The sequence below is a fragment of the Saccopteryx leptura genome, chromosome 1 (assembly GCF_036850995.1).
Source record: "Saccopteryx leptura isolate mSacLep1 chromosome 1, mSacLep1_pri_phased_curated, whole genome shotgun sequence".
Lineage (NCBI taxonomy): Eukaryota > Metazoa > Chordata > Mammalia > Chiroptera > Emballonuridae > Saccopteryx > Saccopteryx leptura.
This window is the reverse complement of record NC_089503.1, coordinates 310854401-310875472: the sequence shown is the minus strand read 5'-3', so window position 1 is coordinate 310875472 and position 21072 is coordinate 310854401. Positions and strand designations below refer to the sequence as shown.

The following is a 21072-nucleotide window of genomic DNA, read 5'->3' as shown; positions in this document are numbered from 1 at the left end:
CCTTAGCTAAAAGAATTGTGGTAAGAATCAGGTGAGATATCTTTGTAAAGCCCCACATAAATGCTGGTTATTAGGCTTTTGAGATCTTAATAAAGTAGCATCTCATTGTCACCACACCAAAAAATTTCATTTGTAATTTCAAATGACTAAAAGAAACTCCTAAGGCAATAAATGTTCTTAAAAGTTTGTTTCTCTAAAATGAGAATCGCTGTGTTCCCGGCTTCTCAGGCCCACTTAAGACGACTATAAGTGAAGTCCCGCCTCCCTAGCCTCTAAGCCACGCCCCTTTCCGTACAAACTTCTACGTTTTAGGGCCTTTTAACATTGAAAGACACTTTTATTCACCAATAAGAAGTGATATTTTTGTCAACGTCCGGTGAGGGGTTGGACTTCCTTGCTGTTGCTAAGACACTCTTGTTTTGCTCCTTGACAACCCTGGTGGGGGAGAGCTAGCTGCAGCCCCGGGTCCAGCCCCCGCGGGAGCAGGTGAGGCCCCGGGGCTCGGCGGGCAGCCGGGTGGGGAGGGTCGGCCCGAAGGGAAGCCAAGAAGCACCGCGGGGCTGGTGGGGCCTCGCCCACAGCGGAGGCCCCATCTCAGTCTCCTCCCTGCTGGTCCCTAGCCCCAAGTCCTCCCAACCCCCATCTCACTTAGACTTGCGAGCTCGGGGTTACAGACTCGTCGCAATTCTGCAGGCCGCTACTATCTTCCTCCTCAATCGAGGCCCCGTGCAGCTTTGCACTCCCTCATACGCCGAGACCCGAACCCGCCCCCAGCACCTTGATCCCCCAACCTTTCGCGGAGTAATTCCCCCTTCTGGTGGCTGGGCCTGTGGTCGCCAGAGCCTTGGCCCAGACTGCTTCTTGATTTGGACAGTAGGCGACATGCTGGGACTCCAGGCTAGTCGTTTCCCTCTTTGGGCCTCAGTTTCCCCATCTATAAACGAGTAGTTGGACTGAATGATCTCCAAGACCTCTTCGACTCTGACGTTCCGGGCTGTGATTCTTTGACCCACTTGTAGGCTTCCCTGAGGATGTGCTTCCCATTGGAGGAATAATAGTATGTAGTGAAAGGAACTTCACAGACCTGATTTGGATTCCCAATCGCAGGACCCTAGCAAGTTACCCTATCTCTCTGGGCTCCTGTAAAATCAGGATGCTACAGAGTATCTCCTTTGGGAATTCTGAGGATAATATGAAGTGTAGAGTCCGGTCCCATGTAGATTCAGTATTTGTTACTTTTCTTCCTTTGACTCATCCCACATTTTCTCCTCCAGAAGTGCCACCAACTCCCTTAGTATGAGCTGTCATTTCTTCACTTGACCATCAAATCCAGTTCTCCAGCTCTGATCTTTCTCCTGGGTTTCCATGATTAGGGATACTTTAGGATGGGGGTGGGGGTAGAAATTGCCATACTGATGGTGATGGTTGGACTCAATGGCTTCCCTTCCACCCCTAATGATCCATGATTCAGTGATTACCTACTCCTGATGAGACACCTCTATTTGCACATCTCACCAGCAACTTAAACTCAATAGTTTTCAAGTCAGACTAGCCTGCTCTCTCCCTATCCATCTGGTATATATGACTTCCCCAGTGTCTCTTAGGGGCATCACCACCCTCCCAGGGCATCCATCATCCGTCATTCTGCCATGCCCATCTCCCTCAGGCAGTTGTCAAGTTGCTTTGGTTTTGCTTTAGCAAGGATCTCACATCCCTTCATTTCTGAAGCCACCACCCTAGTTCAAATCTTTAATGTCTATCACCTGGGCCATTGCTGTAGCTTCCTAATTGGTGTCCTTACCTCCGGTCCCTTCTCCTCTTTTTTTTTTTTTTTTTTTTTTTTTCTTCTTTTCTGTATTTTTCTGAAGCCAGAAATGGGGAGAGACAGACGACTCCCGCATGCGCCTGACCGGGATCCACCCGGCACGCCCACCAGGGGGCGACGCTCTGCCCACCAGGGGGCGATGTTCTGCCCCTCTGGGGCGTCGCTCTATTGCGACCAGAGCCACTCTAGCGCCTGGGGCAGAGGCCGAGGAGCCATCCCCAGCGCCCGGACCATCTTTGCTCCAGTGGAGCCTCGCTGCAGGAGGGGAAGAGAGAGACAGAGAGAAAGGAGAGGGGGAGGGGTGAAGAAGCAGATGGGCGCTTCTCCTGTGTGCCCTGGCCGGGAGTCGAACCCAGGACTTCTGCACACCAGGCCGATGCTCTACCACTGAGCCAACCGGCCAGGGCCCCCTTCTCCTCTTAACTCAGTTAAATTAACAAGAATAATTGGTTCTGGCCGGTTAGCTCAGTGATGGAACATGGGCCTGGCATGTGGATATCCTGGGTTTAATTCCTGGCCAGGGCACGGAGGAGAAGCAACCATCTGCTTCTCCTCCCCTCCTTCCCTCTTTCTCTCTTCCCCTCCTGCAGCCATGGCTCGAGATTTGTTCAAGCACATCTGCCCAGGCACTGAGAATAGCTCTGTGGAGCCTCCGCCTCAGGCACTAAAAATAGCTCATTTGCCAGCATGGCCCCAAATGGGCAGAGCATTGGCCGCAGATGGGGTTGCCATGTGGATCCCTGTCAGAACACGTATAGGAGTCTGTCTCTCTATCTCACCCTCCTCTCACTTGGAAAAAGAAGAAAGAATAATTGCCCAAAAATATAACCATGTAACCAACCCCTAAGAGATCTCCAAAGGGCTTCTCATGCCCCACGGAAAATATCCACACTTCTTATACCTGGGTTTTAGGGCCCTTCCACACTTCCACAACCTAACCCTGCTTTCCTCCTAGCCTTCTTTTTCCTTTCTCCTTTGCCAGCTTCTGTCCTCAGCCATGTTGGACTGTTGAACCTTCACAGAAAACGCTTGGAGCTTTCTGCTTTGATAGCACCGTGTTTGTTCCTGTCTTCCTCATCTTGTCCACCTGTCAAGATTCCTACTCACCTTTTCTTCTTTTTTTTTTTTTTTTTTTTTTTGTATTTTTCTGAAGTTGGAAATGGGGAGGCAGTCAGACAGACTCCCACATGCGCCTCACCGGGATCCACCCGGCACGCCCACCAGGGGGGCGATGCTCTGCTGCAACCATAGCCATTCTAGCGCCTGAGGCAGAGGCCATAGAGCCATCCTCAGCGCCCGGGCCAACTTCTGCTCCAATGGAGCCTTGGCTGTGGGAGGGGAAGAGAGAGACAAAGAGGAAGGAGAGGGAGAGGGGTGGAAAAGCAGATGGGCGCTTCTCCTGTGTGCCCTGGCTGGGAATCGAACCCAGGACTCCTGCACGCCAGGCCGACACTCTACCACTGAGCCAACCGGCCAGGGTCTCCTACTCACCTTTTAAGACCTGACCCAAAACCTACCCCTGTCCCCTCTAGAATTCTCCTTCCTCTATCTCTGCATCTGTCTGGTGGCACTTACCGCTTTCTGTCATGAACCAGTTAGTTCCTTGTGAATGTGTGTTGGTCTGTCAGAAAGGAAGCTCCTTGAAAGCAGGGACTCTTACATATAGTGCAGAAGTTGGGAAAGCATAAGCTTGAAGTCATATATACCTGATGGAATCCTAGCTTCTCCATTTATTAGCCAAGGGAAATGACACTTTCCTTTTCTCAGCCTGTATATGGTCATCAGAAAAGTAGGGATAATAGTGCCTGCCTGACAGAATCATCAAGGGGAGTCATGAGGTCCTGTATGTGGAGCACCCATCTTATTGCCTTGTGTAAGGTTAGTACTCAGTAAATATTGTGGAATGAATTTGATATGTCCTCTCCCTTTCCAAGGGACAAATGAAATATAATTTAATTACAACTTGGGTATTTTGTTGGTCTTCTGCCATGTGGCAGACACTGGACTTTGTGCTCTGGGACATTTACAGCAGAACAGAGGAAGTCCTGCAGCCCCAGGTGACTGTCAGGACTCACGACACACTGCTCAGTGATGCCTGCTTGTGAGATGTCACCAGTAATGAGCAATTGTGAATGACAGTTTGAAAAATAAGCCAGTGCTAACTCCCAATTTATTCTTGTGATCATGTCATCTTAGTCTCTTACTTTCAGATCTGTTCTCTTGAGTGGGAAAGGGGAGGTGGGAGGCTGCGAAACCCACTATGGTTAGCAGCCGCTATGCAGAGCTGATTGCTGGGATAGCTATGACTTTTTGGTGTACTTTGTTATCTTGATCAGAATGTTTGGGATCTCATCCAAATCTGTGCACAACATGAGTCAGTGTTGTTCATTACATCATGTTATATATAAATAAAATGTCTTGATCCCTCTTTCTCTCCCTCTCTCCTCCTGACTCCCCCTCACTCCCCCTGTTCCTCCTCACTGCCCCTTCTCCCCCTCTTTCTTCCTTTCTTCCCCTCTACCATTTTACTCCTTCCCTCCTCCTTTCTTCCCCTCCTTTCCCTCCTTCCCCTCCTCTCTCTCCTTTCCCATGGTCTAAAGCACATCAGAAGTTTTCACTGGACCTCAATAAAATGAGAACAAAGAAGGGCAATTAAAATAAATCTTTGGCCTGACCAGGCGGTGGCGCAGTGGATAGAGCGTCGGACTGGGATGCGGAAGACCCAGGTTCGAGACCCCGAGGTCGCCAGCTTGAGCATGAGCTCATCTGGGTTGAGCAAAAAAAGCTCACCAGCTCGGACCTAAGGTCACTGAGCAAGGGGTCACTCGGTCTGCTGAAGGCCCACGGTCAAGGCACATATGAGAAAGCAATCAATGAACAACTAAAGTGTTGCAACAAGAAACTAATGATTAATGCTTCTCATCTCTCTCCATTCCTGTCTGTCTGTCCCTATCTATCCCTCTCTCTGACTCTCTCTGCCCCTGTAAAAAAATAAAAAAATAAAAATAAAAAAATCTTTGTGTGTACAGGAGAAGGACTATTCTTTATCCTGTAGTCATCTCCTTCTTACTATTAAAACTTTCTTTTCTAGAAGATGATGCGTTTTTAATGCTCTTAGTGAAATTTAAAAATGCTAACCCCATGTTTGCTTCCCCCATTTTAAACCAATCTGTGAAATCCAGACCTTCTAAGTAGTGTTTCCTGACCTCATCGCTGTCATCTTGGCTGCATGTCCCCAAGCCCTTAGGTCCCTGTGTCCTCACCTTACCAGCTTTGTTTTTTGTTTGCTAGAAGGCAGGGGTGGACTGTCAGGGAAAGGCAGAAGGACTATCCAAGGGGTACAAGCGTGTATCCCTGATTTGGCTGGAAGCAGGAGGTATACCCGGAGTGGTGGCTGCTGAGGATTGAAGTTGTTTGTGTGTCTGTCTTATCTCCTACTTGCTGGTGACAGGGAAAAAGTACAAAGGTAGAATCAGAAGAATCGATGTGGGTTCAGATCCTGGCGTTGTCATTGTTGGCTGTGCACCCTTGGGTCTGTGTCAAAACCTCTCTGAACCCAGGTGCCTATGTGAGGACTGAGATGGATGCTGCCTCCACAAGTTGGGATAAGATGAAACACAATGGCAACTGTGAAAGCACGGTGTGCCCACACCTTGATGCCCAGGCCCGTCCCGGACTGTGTTTGCAGACTTTTCTTGTGACTCTCCTCCTTCAGTTTGCACAGGGTGGGAACTCAGATTATATTGGTTTGTTTGGCTGAATGCTGATGGTTAGTTGGCTGGTAGATGAGGAAGGACATTGAAGCTCCCATCTAACTCCACCAGTAATGAGTTTACACTCACTGTTGGGTCTACTTAGTCCCAGTTTCCAGAGGAGAACACCGAGGCTTACAGAGGTGAACACTTGCCTGAGACAGACGGAGATGTGAGTTCAGACCTGCCTGTGGAGCCTGCTCTGGGTGTGCCCGCCCTCCTCTCTGCTGCCTCACGGTGGTCGGTGGTCGGTGGGCCAAGTGTGTTCCTTTTGGGTGTTGAGTAGCTGGCAACACTTTGGGCCTTATTTCCCAGAATCCATTTATTTCCCCCATCCCTCCCACATTCTCTAACCCTCTGAAGGATTCTTCCCAAATACTACTTCAAAAGCCAAATAACAAAGGATGACTGAGGTCATTACCACAAAAGAACAAGAGACAGTGGGGCAAGTGACACTGGCTTTGACAAGGCGATGAGCTGAAGAGCCCTGTGCCTCCTGTTGCCTAGGAGCAGCTTCTCCTCAGACATGGGCGAGGCTGTCAGGCACGCAGATGGACCCTTGGGTGAGAAGGAGCATCAAGGGCAGGGGAGAGCAAGGCTGCCGCTAGCCTTGTGCGCCAGGACAGACCCTGGGGCATGTTGAGCTTTGGTACCCAGCAGATTCAAGTATGCTGGCCATGGACATAATTGCATTATTAAAGGGCTGTCTTTTAGGCCTGCTTTGACTTCTCTCTGGCCTGAAGCTGTCAAGTACACACTCATTTGCATGGAAGATTGATAAGGTTATTAAAACCTCTAGATCCACTATTTTTGGTAGCATTCTTTCAGCAGGGTTTTGAATTATGTCTGAATGACTGTAACTGTACTCTAATGAAACAGCATCATAAAAAATTCCCCTACCTTTCTGTACTTGGAAGCACCATCTATAACTGTTCCTTTTCATTCTTTAAGTCTCCCTTTTGGGGCCCCAAAAGTACCTGTAGTGGTTATGAAAAGCTATTTTCAATCATGGTCTTTAATACACGTGGTTGAGTCAGAGTCCTCGCTCCATACTAATAACATGGAGGTAGGGAGAGTAGTGAGACACTAACAGTTCAGAGAGCTTTAAAATTCCAAAATGCTCACATGCGTATGCTTGGTGTTTGTGCCAGCTTTCTGAAGCTAAGATGGGATTATTCTCTTTCACAGAGGAAGAAACCCGCTCAGGTTAAATTACTTGCCCAGCGCTGCAAAGCAAGGAAGAGGGAAGAAGTTATTTCAGTTACAGACTTGCTATACACGCTGAAGTACTCTGCCTCCTGGTCCTGCCCCTTCTCTGCTCCACAGAGCAGTGCTCCTTTTCCCAAAGTTTCCCAATGGCTTTTCCCTGTGTTCCTGAAGAATGGGATTTGGCAGTACTCTGGAGTCTTGTTTCATCTGGACTCCACATGCTGTAGGGGAGTCCAAGCAGCTGCCACCTCCCCAAGGGCAGGCATGTGCACAATTGCCTCTGAGTGCCCTTCCAGGCCCTCCATGCTGGCACGTTTTAGCTAAAGATGAATTGAATCAAACTGAAATATTTAGATAGAAGATCCATAAGCACCTGCTTCAGAATTTTAAGTTGTTCCCACTAGAAAATTGCAGGACTAAGACTAGACTCCATAGTAAATGCAAACGAACCTTAAAGTCCTTCTCCTTTGATCATCAGTGTAGCCACCACCTTCTGTCACCCCTTGGTGCTGTGGTAGAGGAAGCATGAAGTGGCCTGTACTAAAGGGAGAGGAGGAATTGAAGGTAGGCTTACCCAGAGGCGGAGTAAGGTCGGTTGAGGCCCTGGGCGCAGAAGAAAACATTGGGCCCCTTACATTAGAAAAAAGTAAAGTTGGGGTTTTGCGGGTCTCTTCAGAAGTCAGGGCCCAGGCCCATGCCTAGTGCGCCTGCCATTAAATCCGCCTGTGGCCTTACCGTTAATGAGCAAAGACAAAGGGATTCTCTGGATTTTGTAAAATAAGAAACATGAGCGGCAAGTACAAAGAGATTGTGTTTGGTAATTTGCCAATTTATATGTAGAGACAAAAACAACTAATGACTGAATAGTATGAGTGCCCAGAATTGATAAGAGGAGCCATCTGTCCACTGAGGAATCAGAAAATGCCATTTTGATGGGATGCTGCCAGGCTTTCAGCCAGGCGGGGGTGGGGGTGGGGGGCACATGGAATGGCGCTGAGGGCTGCGGAGGCACCGGAGAGAGAGAGAAGATGAGAGTACAGCCAGAAAAATACACGGAAAGCTCTGAGCTTGCCCAGACAAGGTCCAGTTAGCATTAGAATGGTAGACATCAAAAGGGAAGATTGAACATCTCACTGCTGGAGTCATGTGAGCCACACGAGTGGTCACTTACCCGAGGTCAGTTTTGTGAGTACTACTGTGTATCAGTGCCAAGAGAAGGCCTGATGAAGGATTAGGAGTGCCCACAGCAGAGGCTGTGCCTAGATTCAAAGCCCAGCTCTGCCGCTTACTAGCTGAGTGACCTCGGGCAGCAGCCTAACAGCTCTGCGCCTCTGTTAGTATAGGACCTGACTCATGGGGTAGATGCAGTGGTAGGCTGGGTAAATAAATGTACAAGAAGCACTTTGAGCACTGGCCAGCACACTGGAAACCTATTAAATATCACCTGTCATTACCTACCTGTTAGTTTCTATGCTAGACACCTTTGGGGATCAGTGGTTATGCCATGAAAATAACTTCACTTGGAAATGGGGGAAATGCTGAAATAACATTTGTCTATATTTGTTCAATATGGATTTTTTTTTTTTTTTGCATTTTTCCGAAGCTGGAAACGGGGAGGCAGTCAGACAGACTCCTGCATGCGCCCGACCGGGATCCACCCGGCATGCCCACCAGGGGGCAATGCTCTGCCCCTCTGGGGCGTCGCTCTGTTGCATCCAGAGCCATTCTAACGCCTGAGGCAGAGGACACAGAGCCATCCTCTGCCCGGGCCATCTTTGCTCCAATGGAGCCTTGGCTGCAGGAGGGGAAGAGAGAGACAGAGAGGAAGGAGAGGGGGAGGGATGGAGAAGCAGATGGGCGCTTCTCCTGTGTGCCCTGGCCGGGAAGCGAACCCAGGACTCCCGCACGCCAGGCTGACACTCTACCACTGAGCCAACCGGCCACGGCCCAATATGGATTTTTTTTTTTTTTCTGAAGCTGGAAACGGGGAAAGACAGTCAGACAGACTCCCGCATGCGCCCGACCGGGATCCACCCGGCACGCCCACCAGGGACGATGCTCTGCCCACCAGGGAACGATGCTCTGCCCCTCTGGGGCTTCACTCTGCCGCGACCAGAGCCACTCTAGCGCCTGGGGCAGAGGCCAAGGAGCCATCCCCAGCGCCCGGCCCATCTTTGCTCCAATGGAGCCTCGCTGCGGGAGGGGAAGAGAGAGACAGAGAGGAAGGAGGGGGGGGTGGAGAAGCAAATGGGCGCTTCTCCTATGTGCCCTGGCCGGGAATCGAACCCGGGTCCCCCGCATGCCAGGCCGACGCTCTACCGCTGAGCCAACCGGCCAGGGCCCAATATGGATTTTTTTAAAAAGGGTTTAACAAGCCCTGGCTAGTTCAGTTGGTTAAAGCATCATCCTGATACACCAAGGTTATGGGTTCGATCCCCGGCCAGAACACATAAAAGAATCAACCAATAGCCTGACCATGCGGTGGCGCAGTGGATAGAGCGTCAGACTGGGATGTCGAGGACCCAGGTTCGAGACCCTGAGGTCACCAGCTTGAGCGCGGCTCATCTGGTTTGAGCAAAAGCTCACTAGCTTGGACCCAAGGTCGCTGGCTCAAGCAAGGGGTTACTCGGTCTGCTGAAGGCCCGCGGTCAAGGCACATATGAGAAAGCAATCAATGAACAACTAAGGTGTCGCAACGAAAAACTGATGATTGATGCTCCTCACCTCTCTCTGTTCCCGTCTGTCTGTCTGTCCCTGTCTATCCCTCTCTCTGACTCTCTCTCTGTCTCTGTAAAAAAAAAAGAATCAACCAGTGAATGCATAAATAAGTAGAACAAGAACAAATTGATGTTTTTCTCTCTCTCTCCTTCCTTTCTCTCTAAAATGAATAATTTTTTTTAAAAAAGGGTTTAACAATATGATAATTTGTATTCATTTATGTTAGTATTTCTTCTGAGATAAAAGTCCTTTATTTTTTTTAAAGATTTTTAGTGTTTATTTTATTGATTTTAGAGAGAAGAAGGGAGAGAGAGACAGAGATAGGAACATCTGTTTCCTGTATGTGCCCTAACCAGGGATCAAACCAGCAACCTCTGCACTTCGTGATGTAACCAACCGAGCTATCCAGCCAGTGGCAAAATGTCCTTTAAATTACAGGGTAAATTGAATTATAAGATAAACACCAGGATTTCTAGCAATGCCTATAGTCATTTAGGGCCCAGACCCATCTCTTTGGGAAAGTCCCATCTGTTCTTAAATAACTGCATTTGGAAAGAAAAAATCTATACCTGTATATAGATTTATAACTTACCAGTCATATCTACATATATTCTCTCATTTGCTTCCCCCAGGAGCCAGAGGTAGGGCAGAACAGTGCATTGACTGACCACATGCCTGGGCCAGTGATCATTGTTTATATACATTGTCTCATTTGATTCTTGTACCAGCCTCCTGAGATAGATGTGACTACCCTCATGTTACTGATGAGGAGTACTGATGAGGAGGCCATACTGGGTGAGTGGTAGAAGCAGCACTAACCTCCTGAGCTAACTAACGCCCTGGCCTCCAATCCCTGAGCCATAAGACAGTACTGGGTGGCCTGAGGGGAACTGGGCAGTAAGAGCTAGAGAGCCTGGCATGCCAAAGAGGACACAGATGTTGCTGTTCCCATTCCTCTGCAGATCAGGGACCTGTGGAAGGAGGCACTTGCTTTCCCATAAGTCCAGAATTGGCTCATGACCTGATGTTAACTTTCTAATCACGTCCACTGAGAAGTAGGATCATGTACATAATGGGCATGCAGAGAAGCATCATTTTCTCATTGCTAGCTCATGGCTCCGTCCTCGGCCTGGCCTACACTCAGTGTTTGTCTTGATAATGACAGTGTGGGCTTACAGCATTATACCAGTGTGTTCTTAACTGGGTCCCAGCATCTCATGTTGACTCATCCTCCTGTCTGCAGACTTGCTGGCCATTTGGAAAAGGATGCGGAGGAGTTAAGAGCAGGAGGTGTCAAATTGTTGCTGAGACAGTTCTAATTTGTGATGTATGGTTTTAAAGCGAACTCTTTTCTCCTGGTTTTTCCTGTTTTCTACAGCACCACTTGTGGAAAGATTTTCTGCTCCCACCAAGCTGGCAGGGTCTGCTTCCTGAATCTCGTGGGTGTGTCTTAATTGCCTGTCCAGCACCTTCTAAAAGCCCACTTTCTTCTCCAGTGGTTGCAGTGGAAGGATCATGGGAGAAGCAGAAGGGAAGAAAGATGAGGCTGATTATAAAAGACTGCAGACCTTCCCTCTGGTCAGGGTAAGCCCCAGGGGAGGGAGCCAGGGTAACCACAGAGCCCGCACAGCCTTGGAGAGAGGCTGGGGAGGCAGTGGGAGGAAGTTAAGGGCTTTGCTGGCTCAGATCTAGAGAGCTAGTAGTCAGTAGTAATTCATTCTTTCATTCATTCATTCATTCAACAGTATTTGTTTAGGCCACCGCTATATACTGGGCACTGTTCTAGGCACTGTGGATATAGTAGTGAATAAGACAGACAATGGCCTGGCGCACATGTACTGAAGATTTAAACAACATAGTTTTAATTCCCTAGAGAGGGAAGGGGAGGAAAAGGTTTATGGGGAGAAGCAGGAGTTATCTTTTTGAAATCTGAGTGAGGTTGTCAAGTAGGCAGTTGGATGTAGGAGTTCAGAACCCAAAAGAGATTAAAACTGAGGATGAAATTACAGGACCCCTCCCCATATATAAGATAAATAAATCCGCAGAACAGGCTGAGATCCCCTAGAAAGCAGATAGCTGAGGAAGAAGAAAGGGTGGAGACAAGCCGAGGGCCCTCCGGCACTGGGACTGGGAGGGGATCCAGCGAAGTGGACTGAGAAAGAGCTAGAGAGCCAGGGAGAGAGCCAGGAGCCGTCAGAGTGGCCAGGCTGTCCTCCAGGCTTCTGGGGCGAGACCCGGCTGAGTTCTGAGGCTGCTTGTAAACCGTTTCTGTAGCCAGCATTCTCCACTGCCTGGGCCGGCCTTCTTCTTCCATCACTTTTGTCTGCTGGAGTGTGGTGCTGATGAAGCTTCGTACCCTTGCAGAAGGGCTTGGGCCTTGGTGCCCATGTGGCTCAGCTTGAGTCCATGCCCCCAGTTCCCCAGCTGCATGTCCTGAGTAAGGAGATGGGTTACCTCTCTGGGCTCTGCCCAGGCCTATGCCAGGGCATTTACCCAGTGTCCGCGCCTTAAGCTTGGGACAGAGAGGCCAGCCCAGAGACCAGGTCATGGGCTAAGCCTCTCTCTGTTTGTCACCCCTGCCCTGTCTCTAGCACTCGGACATGCCAGAGGAGATGCGAGTGGAGACCATGGAGCTATGTGTCACGGCCTGTGAGAAATTCTCCAACAACAACGAGGTATTGCCATTGGTACAGGCGGCCCCTCGTGCCTTTGGTGACCCCTGTGGGTGAATCAAGTACCCCAGTCCTCACAGCCAGCTCCAGAGTCCTGCTGGGAACAGGCTAGTGCCTTCCTTGGAAGCATTTATAGCCTGGGGAAGGCCGGAGAGGGAAGAAGCTGGTGCAGTCTGTCGACCCTAATCTGGTGATTATGCCCAGCCCTAGAAGGAGAAAAGCCAGAGGGGTCTTCATGACACCCCTGTTCCTGCTCCCTGTCTTAGTGGGCTGCTGAACAGGACACCTTTCCGTTGGCTCAATTCCAGCAGAGAACAGAGGCCCACCCAGGCATTCATTCGTGTATCCATTCATCCATTCAGAAAAGATGTTAGACACCATCTCTATGCTAGGCACTGTTCTCGGTGCTGGTGATATGGTCAGTAGGCATCAACACAGGAATGTCATTCATTAATCAGGTGGTGAAAGAGAACAAAGTCAGTGTCACAGTAGCAGGTGGACAGGCAGACCCTGGCCAATGAGAGCCCAGGCTTTGGGCCAGGGAGGCCCAAGTTCAAATCTCATCTCTAGCCCTTCCTAGCTCTGTAACCTTGGATAAGCCACTTCTCATCTCTGAGCCTGTTTCCTAATCTGTAACCGGGGGTAGGGGTGCTGCCGCCTCACTGGGCAGTGGTAAGAATGCATTGAGTGAGTAGTGAGTACTGAGATGGTGGGAACAAGTGCCTATATGGCACCTGGCACAGTGGTGGGTACTCAGCAGATGCCCAAGCCTAGGACTTGCCCCACAAAGACTGGGGCCTCTGCACTTCCCTGGTCCCTAGAGCACTTTTTTATTTTTTAAGATTTTATTTATTGCCTGACCAGGCGGTGGCGCAGTGGATAGAGCGTCGGACTGGGACATGGATGACCCAGGTTCGAAACCCCGAGGTCACCAGCTTGAGTGCAGGCTCATCTGGTTTGAGCAAAGCTCATCAGCTTGAGCCCAAGGTTGCTGGCTTGAGTAAGGGATCACTCACTCTGCTGATCACTCACCCCCCCCCCCCCCCCCCCCGTTAAGGCACATATGAGAAAGCAAAAGCAATCAATGAGCAACTAAGGTGCCGCAATGAAGAATTGATGCTTCTCATCTCTCTCCCTTCCTGTCTGTCTGTCCCTATCTCTGACTCTTTCTGTCTCTGTAACACACAGACATACACACAAAAAAGATTTTATTTATTGATTTTACAGAGGGGTGTGGGAACGAGAAGTAACAATTCATAGTTGCCTCACTTGAGTTGTTCATAGCTTGCTTGTTGCATGTGCCTTGACTGGCCAAGCCCAGGGTTTTGAACCAACTAGTGACCTTAGCATTCCACATCGACGCTCTATCCAACTGCACCACCACAGTTCAGGCTAGAGCTCTTATTGAAAGAAATTTTCTGAAAGAGTGAGCTTAAGAAGGAGCGGGAGCTGTTGCCATGACTGAGGGAAGCAGTCTAGCTTCTCTTCTGGGAGCCTACCAAACTCATTAGGGAAAAAGCCTTTTGTTCCCTAGAGATAAACCCAACACCTCGCTGTGACTGACAGTAATAATCCTGCATAGTCTGCAGGGTGCTCTCGGCATGTGACTTCATTTAGTCCTGAGAACAGCCTGGCGCTGACACCAGGAACAGGCACTGAATGGCAGGCCAGAACGCAAACCTGGGGCTCTGTCCCCAGACCTGGTGCCTGCTCTGCCATGTAAGCCAGTGAGCTTGACCAGTGAGGTGACGTCTGGTTCTCTGTCCCTGTGTAGAGCCCTGGCAGGAGTTGGCCTGTTAGAAAGCCGTTCTGATGGTTCCAGGAACAGAACAACAGTAATGAGGCAGCAGGCCTTTCTCTTGCCAGGACTCCAGCATCCCCCAGACAGAGCTGACTCATGCACTCTCCCTCGGCATCCCCTCTAATAAGCGTCCTCCTTGTTCCAGAGTGCCGCCAAGATGATCAAAGAGACGATGGACAAGAAGTTCGGCTCCTCCTGGCACGTGGTGATTGGCGAGGGCTTCGGGTTTGAGATCACACACGAGGTGAAGAACCTCCTGTACCTGTACTTCGGGGGGACCCTGGCCGTGTGTGTCTGGAAGTGCTCCTGACGCTGCCCCTCCCCAGCCCTCCCCCTCAGGGCCCTTCCTGCCCTTCATCTGGCATGGGAGCAGCCCCAGGCATGTCCTAGCTTTCTGAAGGAGAGCGCGGGGTCTGTCCTTTGTCCTGTGTACTGGTGTCCTGAGCCATGCCCAGTGTGTGAGCTTATCAGCATCTCTCTCCCCAGGCTCTGAGTCCCAGGGTGTGAGGGGCAGCGGCAGTGGTCTTGATGCAGGGCAGGGCAGGGCAGGGAGATGTGAAATGTGACAGGGTAGGAAGGTGGGGAGGCGGAACTTCTCTCCCAGTGTGTTCTAGCCCCACCTCTCTCAAGAGCTGCTCCCCCTTATATCCAGGAGCCCCCTGCCCTTCCACCCAGCACTGCTGGCAGCTGTCACTATCCTTGTCATTACTGACCATATGCAAATGGTCCGAGAAGGAGCCTGTCTTCTCCAGGGTCACTGGCAGCTTCTCTCCTTGTCCTCTGGAGGAGTGGTGACTCCCCAGAAACCCCTTTCCAGTCTGACCCCAGGCTGAACAACCACTGCATCTCATTGGACCAACAGCTCCACAGCCCCGGCTTCTTCGGCCTGAGGACCAAGCAGCCTTCCCCCACCCCCTCCTGCCTCCCCACCCCAAGGCTTCGTGAACCTTTTCCACTGCCTCCCCCGCGAAGTTGGTGACCAGTGGCTGAGGGTGTGGGGACTGCTCTGGAGCAGTGTCTCAAGGTGTCAGCCCCGGTGAGCCGCCTGGGCCAGGAGCGCACTCACCGTGAGGCCCGTTTCAGCAGGGAAACCTGGCCTGCCAGTTATTTCTCATCAGGGACCGCATGCTATTTGTACTTCTTATCTCTGCTGGGTTTTCTACATTCTTTTTGAGTGTGGGAGAAGCGTTTAGTAGAAGGGTGAATCCTATTTTACATAGCGGTCTTATTTATATAAATGTCTTGTTTTTGCAATTAAAATGGTCAAAAACTGACTCGAGCTACAGCGTCTTGAGGTTGGGGGAAGACGTGAGCAGGGTCCTCAGACTGTGGTATAACCCAGGAAGCCAGAGACTTCTGGCAAGACAGTGAGGCTGCTGGAAACCCTGTGCCTAGACACACACCCCGGGCCCCGCCCCTCCCTCCCCATTGCCTCATGTGTTCTGGCTGAATGCGGTCGGACAGGGCCATGTGGACACTGATTGGACACCCTTGGTGGTCAGATTGAGCTACTGTGGAGGTACATTCAGTCTCACATAATTTGGTTCCGTTCAGAGATATTTATTCAACAGTTGTTGAGTGCCAGGACCGGAAGTGCGGGTATGAAGATGGGAGCCACAGACCCTGCCCTCAGTGAGCGCACAGCAGATCGGGAGGAACACTAACCCAGCCATTTAACAGAGTGTGGAAACTGACAAGTCAAAAGCCTAAACGGGCATTCTGGGAGGAGGACGGAGGGGCTGCACACCCAGCCAGGGGAGTCAGGGAGGGCCTCTGGCAGGGTCAGGCCAAAAGTCAGCCCTTGAAGGGAGAGAGGGGTTTACCCAGAGAGGGCCGGGACTCCAGGGTGAGGCATGCAGGAGTAAATGTGGAGGCAGAAGTGACATGAGGATGGCGTTCAGGTGCTGGCCTCTGAATCCCAGTCTCAGACCTGAAAACACTGCACATGAGCAGAGCTGGGGCCCCTGCCCTTGTCCCTACCTTCCTCACACCCACAGGGCCCTCTTTTTAGATGGCCCACCCAGGACACTGAGGCCTGGAAGTCCTGGCACCTGGCCCAGTCACGCCATTCTGTGGCTGAGAGTCGTTTTAATGAGGTCTGCTGGGTCGTGTCTTGTCAGGCTACTAAAGCTTGCTCACACAAAGCCCAGTGTGGCGGAGCAGAGGCAGGAGCTCTGTGGGCCCACACGGGAACTGACATGCTCTCTGGAGCTGCTGCTATGTGTAGGTCCTCAGCTAGGTGCAATGGGACAGACAAGAACAAGAAGTCAGGTCACTGCCCACAGCTGACCGTCCATCCACTCAGGTGGCTTTTGGGATCTAGGCCCTCTGGGACTTGAGGCAGGGAGATGAGGAGGCGAGGAGGCGAGGTGGGGAGGTGGGGAGGCCTGGGCCGGCCAAGCCCTGCGCCACACCAGGTGCTACCAGAGAAATTGGCGATGTGCAGACGGGAATGAAAGGAGAGGGACACCAAGGTCTGGGATAGCTATGGTTATTAACTGCCTGCTTTGCATCTGTTCTCTCCTCTAATGTGCCACATGTGATGCCAAACAGTGAGGCTGGCCCTGCCCTAACCAAAGCAGTGTGGTGCTGGGAGTGTGGGCTCTGCCGTCCACAAATCTGGCTCAGGCCCAACCTTGCGCTTCCTGACCTCTCTGTACCTTGCTTGCCTGGTCTGTGGAATAGAGATAAAAGCACCAGCCTCCTGAGGTTGTTGGGAGACTCAGGCCTGTGTGTGTGTGCTGTTACTCTCTTTACTGCTCACCTTGGGTGTGCTACTTTTCTTTCTACCTGTAGATGGGGAATGACACCCAGCTCCCTCAGGACTGTGTGGAAATTCATCAAGATCAGGCTGGTAAAGGGCCTAGCATACATGGGTTCCCCTACCCACTCCCCACCTAACTGTCCCCCCACTACCTCCAGACGGTGGTGTGCTCACTGTTGGGCCAGGTCAGGTAACCGGGGACCATAGCAGCTTTCTTTCCAGGGATCTTTCTTTCTTTCTTTCTTTCTTTCTTTCTTTCTTTCTTTCTTTCTTTCTTTCTTTCTTTTCTCTTTCATGTGTGTGTGAGAGACAGAGGGAGGAAGGGAGAGAGATGAGAAGCATCAACTCACTTTAGTTGTTCATTGATTGCTTTCTCATACATGCCTTGACCGGGGGGCTCCAGCCGGGCCAGTGACCCCTTTCTCAAGTCAGCAACTTCAGGCTTCAAGCCAGCGACCTTTGGGCTCAAGTCAGTGATCATGGGGTCATGTCAGTGATCCCATGCTCAAGTTGGTGACCCCGTGCTCAAGCTGGCAAGCCTGTACTCAAGCCAGTTAGCAGGCACTTAAGGCCAGTGACCTTGTGGTTTTGAACCTGGGACCTCAGCGTCCTGGATCAATGCTCTGTCCATTATACCATCACCAGTCAAGCAGACTTCTCTTTTTTTATCTCAGTGACTTTACTTCCCTCCCCTCCCTGCAGCCCATACCAACCAAAGTCACCCTAATCTTCCTGGTTATAGCCTGTGATTTAACAAGCTTTGCTGACAGGGCGCTGAAAAGGAAGGGATAGAACAAGGAAGAATGTACCATCCTTGGCAGGAAGTGGCTCACAGTCTACTGAGGGAGACATACCCAGGAACAGTAAAGCAGGATGCATGTAAGTCATCTACTTGGAGAAGAGACATGGTGGGTGTAGGGGAGTGTGGGGTTCAGAGAAGAGAGCAACCCTCACTGCCAAGGCTCAGTGGATGCAGTGGAAGGCACCACTGGTTAAGGGAGTGACAGCATATGCAGAAAAACAGCACGAGGAAGCGGGGGAGACGTTCAGGGTGTGGACTCTGGCTCCCTCCCTATAACCATGATGTTCTGTATCTTCAACACACCTCCACGGTGGTACTCCTGTTCCCATTTGCAAATAAACTGAGGCCTGGAAGATGAGATATCTTGCCCAGGGTCCATCCAGGAGGCAACTCTGGCCAGGCCCTGAACCCAGGCCTGCCAACCTGCACCATCCCTGCTCTTCCTGGCACAACCGCACTCATAGGCCTTCCATGTACTCCCACCCCACAGAGAGCTGGGATCTCCACGGCCTGTCCCCAGTGCCTCAGTCCATCTGGCTCTTTTTTCCTCAGGCCTTCACCACACCCTCCTCTCACACCTCAGCAGCCCTGAGGATTTACTGGTGGAGGCAGGGGCCCCAGCCAAGCAGCTGTGGCCTCCCAACTTTTCTTCTGCCATCAATGTGGGGGGTGTGGTGGCTCACCCACTACCACCTCAGTCCTTTCTGCTGGGCCCAGCCAGAGTCAGTGGGGGGGGGGGGGTAGGGGGAGGAACAGGCAGCCATGAGCAGACACATCTGCAGGCGAAGTCACTGGCCCCAAACCTCAGGGTCCTGTTCCTCTAACTGGGAGAGCGGTGAGCCCTGGCCAGATCCAAGTGGAGCGTTGGTTCCCCCACTGGGACCTACAGACTCCAGCACCACAGGCCTCACCAGAGGGTGGGGTGGGGGTCAGCGAGGCTGTCAGTGTGAGAAGGTGAAGGCCATGGCAACGAAGGCAGTGGGCATGCTGCCAGGGAGTGGGCTGCCTTTGAAGCTCTCAGTGGGGCCTGTGAAGAAACCTGTGAGTGTTAGTGTCCTGGACGTGCTGCAGACCAGCTCCGGAACCCACTCATCCTACTTCTGGAGAACAGCCTGCAGGCAGGCAGGGGCGGTCTGCCTGTGGTCTGCAGGCCCAGCCCAAACCAGTGACCCCCTGCCAGAGGACTGAACTGGAAGCAAAGCTCCTTTATAGGAAGCAGGCCAGGAACTCAGTTGGTTAGAGCACCAACTGAGTGCTCTAACCCAATATGCCAAGTTGGTCCCAATATGCCAAGGTTGCAGGCTCGATCCCTGGTCAGGGAACATAAAAGCATTAACCAAGGAATGCGTAAATAAGTGGGAAAACAAACCAATGTTTTTTTCTCTCTCTCCTTCCCTCTCCCCCTCCTCTCTCTCTAAAATCAATAAGTTTAAAAAAAAGGGGGGGGGGAGCAGACATCTGATTTGTCCTCCAGATCATCCTCCCCAAGTTTGGGAGGGCAGTTGATGAAAGTTTAGCCATGAGCCAACACCTCCTCTGTTTTCCTGTTGTTCTCATCTCATATTTAAAGTAACCACCTCCCACTGCCAGCTGCTGCCTTTCATCCTTAGAAAGGCGGTGGGGCGGGGGTGGGGAGGAGAGAACAGGAGGCAGACGATCTGAATTAGTGTTAATATTTCCAAACTATTGGGTGCCCCAGGTGTGCCAGGCACTTCACCGAGCATTTTCTGAACTCTGTCTCATGGAATGCTTCCATTCACTCCGGCAGCAGGACTCTCAGTATCCCCTTTATTCAGATGAGAGATTGAAGTCCAGGGAGGCTAAGCTATGGACTTAGCCTCCCTGGCTAAGCACACCAGAGCCCCAGGTCTGAAACCTCTCCAGGGGCTGGCCTGTCAGCCGGCACAAGCCACCTTGCTTCTCGATCTTGTCAGTTTCCTCACCCGCAGAAGCCCCCGCCCTGCCTCCTCCCCAGGGTTACCATTGGGCACTGGGGGGGGGGGGGGGATGGCAGCCACAAGTATGGAAGTGCCTTAGAGTTGGAAGGATCTGGGTCAGGGTGAGTCTCCAGAGCCATCCCCGGCCTTGGGGCTGGTTGGATAGATAGATAGGTGATGGATGGATAGATGAGGGATGAATGGATGATGGGTGGGTGGATGGGTGGATGGGTGGATGAATGGATGGATGATAGATGAGTGGAAAAGTCTTTTCCAGGAAGCTTTGAGCAACAGGGCACACAAGGCAAGCACATCAGTAATGACTGGATCAGGGACTGAACCTTGTTGCTTGATTTCTGATGCCCTCAGCCAAATTTCCAGGCCCCTCACAGAAGACCTCAGGTTTGTGTGGGACTCACAAAGTTAATCCCCCTTTGACCTGGTTCCTAAGAAAGATGAAAACCCAAAAGTGGCATGGGTGGATTCCTGAGGGTGGAAGAACATGGCTAAAGGGCAACAAGCGGGGAGGTGCAGCAGGTTTGCAGTTGGACCTGAATTCCAGCGCATCCCCTCTGGCCAGCCATATGACCTTCAGTGAGTCCCCTCATCTCCTGAGCCCCATCCTCATCTATAAATGGGGAGACATCCTTGTCCTCCTATTCAGAGGTCACTGGGACAATTAGGGTATGGAGCAGTAAAGTGGTCAGTTAGCTACTATTGTTAAAGCTTCCGCCTGGTTATTGTCATTGGCAAGTGAGACATATCTTGGCCCCTACACCCCAAGTTGGCCTGTGACAACCACTTTCTATCTATTCCACTGTCCTGGTGGTCTTTCCAGCCATCAGTCAGCAAATAGTTAATGAGTTCTGGCAAAGTGCCAGGCACTGTGGTCTCCACCCTCGGAGGCACACAATCTGAGAGGGCTTCCTGGAGAACACTGCACAGGCAGAGCTGAGGCGAGCCAGCAACTGTTAGAATCCGCACGTCCCAATCAGGAGCCCCCTGCAAACCCTTCTCCGCAGTCTCTGATCACTCTAGCGGGGCAGAGCTTCTCCCCTTAACAATCTCATCGTTGTCCTCGGGCACTTACAGGAGCCCAGGGGCCTTGCCTGATGTATCCCCCTGGGGGGCGCAGCACAGGGTGTGTAGACACCTGGGGCTCGATAGATGTATTAAGTGAATGCCCTTGTTCCCCATTTGTTTATTTGCCACACTTTTTGGCACATTTTTTGTGCTGGGTTCTGCTGGGGCCAGGGAACACAGGACAGCATGACATGTTTGCCACCCTGAAAGAGCTTGGGACAGCTCCGTGCGCAAAGTGCTGTTATGTGGGTGTGGGAGTGCCCAGGAGGGGCACAGAGACCAGAGGAGGGACATTTGTACTGAGCTGGACTTGGAGTTCAACATGAGAGAAAGGAATTGAAGCAGAGCTCAGTCTGTGTATAAGCCCTGAAAACAAGAGTGTTACGTTTTTCAGAAAACAAGGCCATTTGGTGTGGCAGGTGGTGGGGATGAGGACTGAGGGTCATGAGAGATGGCTCTGGGGAGGCGGGCAGGGCTGCACATTTGTGGACCTCACTTACTGAAGCAAG

The 21072-nt window shown here is 51.3% G+C and overlaps 1 protein-coding gene across 8 annotated transcripts; it reads left to right on the top strand.

The window, feature by feature from the left end:
- The first annotated feature begins 375 nt into the window (after positions 1-375).
- DNAL4 (dynein axonemal light chain 4) lies at positions 376-15251 on the top strand. 8 transcript variants are annotated; one of them, XM_066361266.1, is made up of 7 exons: positions 408-486; positions 3593-3703; positions 9799-9943; positions 10883-11088; positions 12096-12179; positions 14123-14221; positions 14840-15251. In XM_066361266.1, the coding sequence occupies exons 4-7, from the start codon at positions 11020-11022 to the stop codon at positions 14954-14956; spliced, it is 369 nt and encodes a 122-aa protein (XP_066217363.1). In that variant the 5' UTR covers positions 408-486; positions 3593-3703; positions 9799-9943; positions 10883-11019; the 3' UTR covers positions 14957-15251. The 8 variants fall into 8 exon arrangements, with proteins under 8 accessions (XP_066217360.1, XP_066217359.1, XP_066217357.1 ...); XM_066361265.1 differs by lacking the exon at positions 3593-3703 and having other exon boundaries at positions 387-486; XM_066361259.1 differs by lacking the exon at positions 9799-9943.
- The last annotated feature ends 5821 nt before the right edge of the window (positions 15252-21072 follow it).